General features: G+C 24.2%; 1 protein-coding gene across 2 annotated transcripts in view; it reads right to left on the bottom strand.

The window, feature by feature from the left end:
* LOC111641803 overlaps window positions 1–3,585 on the bottom strand; it is a 7,689-nt gene extending 4,104 nt beyond the window's left edge. Inside the window, exons 1-2 of one of the 2 annotated variants that reach the window (XM_023388034.1) lie at window positions 3,440–3,585; window positions 763–896 (exon numbers count right to left, since the gene is read on the bottom strand). In XM_023388034.1, coding sequence (XP_023243802.1) covers window positions 763–811 — 49 coding nt within the window. In that variant the 5' untranslated portion in view covers window positions 812–896; window positions 3,440–3,585. Of the gene's footprint in view, window positions 1–762; window positions 916–3,439 lie in introns of both variants that reach the window. The other variant, XM_023388035.1, reaches the window with a different exon arrangement.
* Window positions 3,586–8,389: the final 4,804 nt, after the last annotated feature.

Here is an 8,389-nt window from a genome sequence, read left to right as displayed (position 1 = left end):
TTCTTAAAATTTTTTTAGAACAATTAACATATCACTTTTATGATTCATTGTAGTGAGTCGCTACTTATTATTATTAATTTGTCTTAAAACAGTATAAAAACTAAAAATGATTCATATAACGAACGTTTTTAAAATCAGCGAATCATTATTTAAATTAAATATGAAAAAAAATTTAATTTTTTTAACTTTACTTTCAATAAAAAAAGCATAGAATTTCATAAATCTACTAAAATTCAATTATATTTTAATATATTTTTTGAAATTGTATAAACAAGATTTTCTATTTTATTATATTGTGTCTCATTGCAGTAAACATTTACGTCTGTTTTCATAGTTATTCTGATTATATACAATATATCATCAAAATAGCAAAAAAATTACTATATTGTACACAGAGCAATAGATTTGTAGGCCCTATGCATAAATAAATACTCACTTTTTAAATAATTAAGTCTTCTAAGAAACACTCTTATTATTATATGATGAGAAAGAAATAATGGTTATTTTAAAACCCAAGAAAAGACTTCAGCCCGTTGAGGGCTCTTTTTGCTTTTGTATGCTATACAATTGCATGTTTTGTGTAACGGTTAATCCGGCCCTGTACTATATATTGACATACTGTAATAATAATACTTTTATTTTTATAAATTAATATATTATACTCTGATTGATATAGATAAGGACATACTTAGAAAGTCACTACCTTTTCTGAGTATACAATAGTAAATTATATATTTAGAGAAAAATAAAAATACTACTTACCGATTACAAGAAGACAAACTGTGCTCCAAAACAATAATCGTTCATACATTGTTCTTAAGAAATTTTCTACTGATTTCAGAACGTCAATTTAGAGTTTATACGGATCACTTTCCTCTATAAGGTAAGTTCTCGCCCTATAAAATAAACCATGACCTATAATGAGTTCAAAGAAATTGTCCTAATTTGTTATTGAACTTTCAATATGTAAGTTATGAAACGTTAAGAATTAATATTCATTTTTAAGTTTTTAACCTAATTGTACGTAATTAGTTTAAAACTTTGATAATTAATATTGAATGTTAGTTAATACAAACTAATTAATAACAACAGACACTAATCAAAGGCAGATTTGTTCTGATTCAGAACCAACTTCATTGTCAACTATGTGCTTAATATTTGAGATTCTGACCTATAATATTTATAAATTTTTGAAATATTTTTATTTTTCTAAAATAAAAGTTTTCTGTAACACAAGAGATTTAGCGAGGCGTCAAACTAAATCGTTGAAAACTAAAATACGATAATGATATCCATATGACCGTAGGCGTATTTAGAGGTAAGTAGAGGGCACATATCCTTCCTTAACCAAAATTTAAAAAATAAAATATAACAAAAAATTTTCTTCTGAAATATATTTTAATATGTATGATGTATTTATACTTATGCCAAAACTATTCCTGGTGATATCTGGATACCCTACTCCATAATCTGTACTTTAACTTGAGATATTTCTTTTGGTTTTTATTATAATTTCGTTCCTATTTTCCATTGAAATGAAGCAAAACTTGAATCGATTACTATAATTAAAAATGATATTGTAATTTTAAAAATTATTTATTAAATTATTTTAATTATTCGATAAATATGATTTAAAAAGTGCTATTAATCACATCTTTAAAACTGACTTTAAATTCCGGATCGAATTTAAATTTTCTTTAAATATACACACAATTCTCACGTGACCTGTAACTATATATTTATGTCTTATATATTTTTAAAATGTAGTTATATATATCTGACTTGCTGTATATTAAATTGTTATAAATTAAAATACTTGATCCTTGATATTTAAAAATAATTATAATTAATCAAATAAATTTATCTCTAAAAAATTTTATTCGCTTTTTTTAATTTAAAAAAAACTAGGAAACCTTCAAATTTTAACTAAATGTATTGATAAATTAATTAATTTTTACTTTAATTACTATTAAAAACTCGATAATAATATTCAATCGTGCTAGTAGCTACAAAATATACTGGAATGAAAGTAGGTTTTCATAGTAAAATGACTTTTATTTTTCCTTAAACCAGATCAGTTCTTCATGGATGAAAGGCTAATGTATTGCACATTCTTATCATAGCTTTTTAAGCTTCAGAAATTTGGTAAAAGAGATAAAGAATTGACATATAAATCATTTCTTCCATCCTCAGAAACAAGATTTATTGATTATTGCAAACGTAACCCGTTTGAATATTTAAATTATAGATTAGTAATGTATAACTAAAATTAAAACAAAAAATTAATTTATTAAAACATTTTTCCTGGAATAAAACTTCAAAATATTTATTTAATACAGTTTAAACAAGACATTTGAACCTTAGTTATTTAAAAATAATATTCAGTTATCAGTAAGGGTTAAAGGGTTATGCTATGTGAGAATGTAGAATATTCGGATATTTAATACTGTCTATAAACATGATCGTGTTTGCTTGACATTAATTTATATCGAATATTAATTCAACAGAACACTTAACAGAATACCACGAATGTATATTCATCTCCGTCACGATAAATTTGACGTCATATGCTTTCGGGAAGTCATTCTATTGTAGAATTAAATTAAAATAGGCCATTTCGTTAAACACGTTCACCGTAGAGATATGGTAAATACAGTAGTAAGTTTTAGAAGCCAAGCTAAACATCATACAGGATAAAATAACGGGATCGTTGCCCTACAATTCTTATTTTCTTATTAAAATAATTATTAAATTTACATTCTTATTGTGTAAATGTATGCAAAAGACAAGGAGAAATTAATTTATGAGTATATTGTTATATTAAATTAGTTTATATTCGCTACTATGTTGTTTATATCCTACATAATTATATTACTTATATGACAATTAGAGCATAGCTGACAATTCCTGATTAGGATCGAGCATGAGAATTCAATGTTACTAAATTACGAAATGCTAAACAAAAAAGAGATAGTTATCGACAACATTTTCAACAGTCTACAATTTCACTAAAGAAATATTTAGAAACAATTGTAAACAAGTATTATACTTTCCTTAGCAGTTTCAAAAAATAAAAGTGCAGAGTGTCGTTTTTCTGGCCTTGCGAGAAGACAATAAAGTGTAATTCTATATATTAAATTTAATACAATTTACTAAATATAAGAGTTTAAAATAATGCACGTAGATTTAAAGATAATTAATCTATTATTTAATTAAAAGAATTTCTTAAAATGTTTTTGGTTTTAAACTAAATTTATTTATTTTTATTTAATTTGTACATAAGTAAAAGTGTTAGACAGACGAAAGTCATCGCAAATTTATGTTTTAATTATATTAAATTCATTAATTATAAATATATTATAAATATGGAAGATTAATAGAATTTTTATAATAAAAACGGTAACATTATTTTAAAGAAAAAAAGAATGAAGCAACTTACTGAACGAGGATATCCTGTACATCTGACCCGTACTTTACACTAGACGATAGTGAATAACAGCAACAGTAAAATGCACGCAGATCGAGTTGCATACGTATTAACATAAACGGTTCTGATTGGTGAATTTAATACTTACGTATAAATTTCAAATAATTGTAAAATAATTCTCAAACCGTATACGAGATTTTATTGTTTTTTTTCTTCCTCTTTTACTCGAAATAACGTAATAACTTAAATTGAGGAAAAATATTATATAAGGAAATTTTTGGCTTGATGTTAAAATGGCTGAAGTTAAAATTGACTCTTATTAAAGTTAAAAATGTTTTTATTTTTCTTTAATTTAGTTTTTTTTTTTTTACTTTACACAGAAAATATAATATAATATTATTTTTATAAATTAATTATTTGTTTTTGCATTTATATTACAATATTTCTTGTAGTCAATAGAAATTTCCTAAGTTTAATGTAAATATATATGAATAAGTTATATATACAATTTTAATTTGTTTAATATACTGTATATTATTTTACTTTTTTTAAAAGTCTTAAAAGATTTTTAATATATATTGTGTTAATCAGAAATATCAACAGTAAATCTTTCAAAAGAAGTTTTCTATGTATTGTATATTATATATTTTTATATAACTTATATAAATTATATGTGTGTAACTTATATATATATTATATAACTTACACACATATTTCTGTGTATAAATATTTGTATTTTACACTATGTTCCTTCTCTAGTTAAATAATACATAGGCTATATATATAATGTTACAGAGAAAGAAAGGAGAGATTTACACAAGACAATTTAATATACTTATTTCATTTTTGTTATGTTTATTTATTTATTTGATTTTTATTAACTATATAAAGTAGCCCAAAAGTCAGTTAACTGTGCCAGACAATTTACAAATTAAATAGATTTGAAGCAATAAACTTACCGTGATTAGATCGTCGAAGAACTTCTCAATTGATGGTAATGTTTCTGTATAATTGTTTTAAACTAATGTCTATAAAGCTTGTTGTTATTTAAAGAAAACATCAATTTAACTCTTTACTATTGTTAATTAATATGTTTAATTATATAAATGTATATAAATTCAAAATCATTTGTAGTATTTTTTCAAAGCTGCAATGCATATTAAATCTAATACTGTAATAATTATACAGTTATAGGGTTATAAACCTATTAATTGATCAAAAAATATCTAGCGATTAAATATTAAACAATAAAATACATTATTTATTTGTTTGATAACAAATTTATTAACGCACAAAATGTTCTCAAATTAGCTCAAATTATTTAATATACCGGTTAAAAATACTATCTCTCTATTAATTAACTTATATTTATTCTTACTTCAGCTGTTCTTAATTATAGTGCCAAAAAAAGTTTAAATATTCATCTAATTAAGTCAAGATTTTTAATATTTTCTAGGCAAATATAGAAAATATGGCTTACTGATCTCTTACATGTGCATTTCTTGTCTCTTTTCGGACAGCTATTGTAGTATTTCTATATACAGTATTACATTTAGTGGTATATAGTATATATAGTATATATATATATATATGTATGTATAAATGAAATGTATGGAAAATAATCACACATTATCTACAGTGATTTAAAGACACGTTATACACTCTATAGGTAAAGAAGGATACATATCAAGGGTAACAGAGGATCAAATTTATCAAGAAATCGAACCAAAAAGCTCTTGGGAAGCTCTTCTTACGATAAACACCTGTTATAACAAATAAGTTATCTGCTTATTCTTTATTTTCCATTTTTATTTTATAAAGAAAGACACTGTGGTCAGTTAGTCTTTTTCAAGTGTCTACAAACAAGAAAGAAAAACTAGTAGTACATGAAAAAAATCAACAAATATTAAACCGAAAATCAAATGAATAAAGCTACAAAGAAACAAAATTTTTAACATTATTTTTAAATACACTGTAACTCGTTATTTCCCGAGATTCATTACTTAGTTTTCTCCAATGGATTATCATTTGGAATATCGATGATGATTTTCCCACCGTGAGCTTTACCGCAGGGATAGAGTAACCACAAATCCTTCGGATATTTCGAATAGAAACGTTACGATATTTTTTAAATTGTATTTCCAAGGTAACTATGTTCCTTACTATCTTTAATGAAACTATGGCTCGCCAGTAAAACTTGTTTTATATATAGTAATTGGATGTAGTAGCCCAGACAGTTATTCCGTATTTTATTTTTGCTTCAGCACATGTATATAATTTCTTCAAATGAGTGATACTAAAAAAAACTTGGATTTTTTTTTTATTATTCCAGTAAACCTGGTAAGAGACAAGGCAATAATATCTACCTTCCTGTACCAACGGTTATCATCCAGAACTATTCTCAGATACTTTATCTCAGTTACTTTGCTGATTTTATCCTCGTTAATTTGGATTTGCAGATAATCCGGATTAACAATTTAATTTCTATTTGCAATACAAAGAAATTTTGTCTTAATACTTACGTCTGAGAAAAAATTGCTAGAGCATAATACTATTATATAATTCATAGAGGTCAAGGTTAATGCTAATTAAGTAATTACGATTAAATGATGTCTAGTAATAGAAATTTCTATTTTTACATTTTTAGAAATTTATTATAAAATTAATAATATTACTCTTATATTTATATTATTTTAATATAAATATAAATTTTGAAGAATGTAAATAACGATATATTTTAAAATTTTCATATTTAAAATAAATTCTATTTATGAATGTATTAAATTAATTTAAAACGACGGGGAAATACACAAGGTAACTAAATCTTCTGCTCGAGGGAACTCGGGATCGAATCCAGACGAAAAATTCAGGTAGAATTACTCATTCTACCAGAATTTTCATGAGCTGTGTGTTTGGCATCATCTCTCACAACACAACCGTCCCCATTGTGGGCCTGGTCGAACTTACGACGGTCCTAAAAAAGGCCTCCTTAGTGCTCAGGGCGAAAAGAACCAAAAATGAAAAGAAAAAAATTAATTTAAGACTTAATCTGTTGTGTATAATATGCTGTTTTTATTGTTGTTGTTTTACCCTTACAGATAGGTACGGGTAAAACAACTAACCCTTGTACTAATAAATAAAATAAATAAATTTAAGATTTAATCGGGAAAAAATTCAATATAAATTCTTTTCTTATGAGAAAATTAAAAGATAAATAAAGCTTCAGATGTGAAAAATTTGTTTAATTTGCATATATTTTCTAAAGAAATATAGGTTTAATTTCAATATAACAAGCTCTTTCCGTATAAAATTGTTTTATTTATTTCAATCTTCAGAACAAATAGATCATTTTATATCATTTTTGATTTTGTAAATTTTTCAACCTGGAAAAATAGTTTACTTTTTATACTTTCTTCATAATAAAGCATTTATTAATTTAAATAATATAAGGTAAATAAATTTTTTCTCTTGATTTTTCTAATTATTAATAGATTTTTTTTTAATATTTAAGGTTTCATTATTTACGTACTATATATCTTATAATTTTTAATTTATGTATGATATATTAATAAGAATAATTAAATTTTCGTTCTAATAATTTAATCTCTGATTATATTAAAGATTAACAGCATTTATTACTTTAAGGAAATTAAAATAATTGATATATTTTAGAAACACTATTTTTTCCATATTTACTAATCCAACGAATTATACTTTTATCATTATATCCTAAATAAATAATAACTAACAAAAATGTAATTTATAAATCATTTAGTAACAGTAACTGAGCTAACTGTACGAGGTAGATTTTCTATGTGATAGGCTATTTGATTCCTTCCTTTGATAAGAAATATTACATGGTGAATGTACTAAGATTTATGTTTAATAGTATTCCTTTGTTAACGAATTAGTCGATTCATTATTTAATAAATTACGAGTCAGTTTATTGTCGAGATAAAGGTCGGGTCCTATTAAAAACAGGCGAAGTATACTCCAGTTGATAGCACAACTTCCATGTTTCTTTGGATAAATAGAATTAGGAACTCGTTTTACATGTTATTTACTAAATTATTGATAATTTTAAGCAAAATATTTATGAATCAAATATTCTTCTTAATTATAAATATCAGATTAATTTTGGAGATTATAATTATTTATTTATACAGAAGTTAAATACATATTAATTAACATGAAATTACATTTGCATGAAAAATATGGAAATAAGATAAAAGAAACATTTATTATGAGAGACTAAAATAATTCTATTTAATAATTTATTAAGATTTGAGTAGTATTTAACTAAATGTAAGTCTGAGCTAAAACTTCACCGATATTTATATTTTTTATTTCATCGTTAACAAGTTTTCTTAAATGTTTTTCTATAATACTTTCAATTTTTGATCTGAAAAATCTCATTGAAATTTTTGTTATAAATTTTAAAATAGGATTTAATGCCCTGTGATTTTTAAGTTGAATTTCAACTCCATTCAATTCATAAATATTAAATTTCGTGACTTCTAGCTCAGGTTCTTGTTTCCCTTCTCTCGCTTCTAATGTTAAGTCTGCTGAAATAATTCCAATTTTTCCAGACAATTCAAATGTTGACATTAACCCCATAAATGACATTCTTCCTGAATATTCTACATTCAATTCATTAACGGATAAGTTTGTCTCCAGACCTAATTTTTCTTCTGTAACTGTCATAGTGCAGTCTCCAGCTCTGTTAAAAAAAGTATGAAACTCTTTAATATTTTCAAATATTATATATAATAAAAACATGGCTGTAAAGATCGTAATATAATAATAATAATAATATATTAATAGATTTTATAGAGATTTTTAGACTCTTACCAACGAATATAGCAAGCTGGTTTAGAAGGAAATTTAACACCCAAGACCATAATCATTTAAATTATTAATAGAGAAAACGAACAACAGAACATAGAGAGGGAGTATATACAG

Source organism: Centruroides sculpturatus, unplaced genomic scaffold, assembly GCF_000671375.1.
Source record: "Centruroides sculpturatus isolate CEXI.00-Female unplaced genomic scaffold, Cexi_2.0 scaffold1628, whole genome shotgun sequence".
Classification (NCBI taxonomy): Eukaryota; Metazoa; Arthropoda; class Arachnida; order Scorpiones; family Buthidae; genus Centruroides; species Centruroides sculpturatus.
Note: the sequence above shows the minus strand (reverse complement) of the source record. Positions and strands in the feature narration are given on the sequence as shown.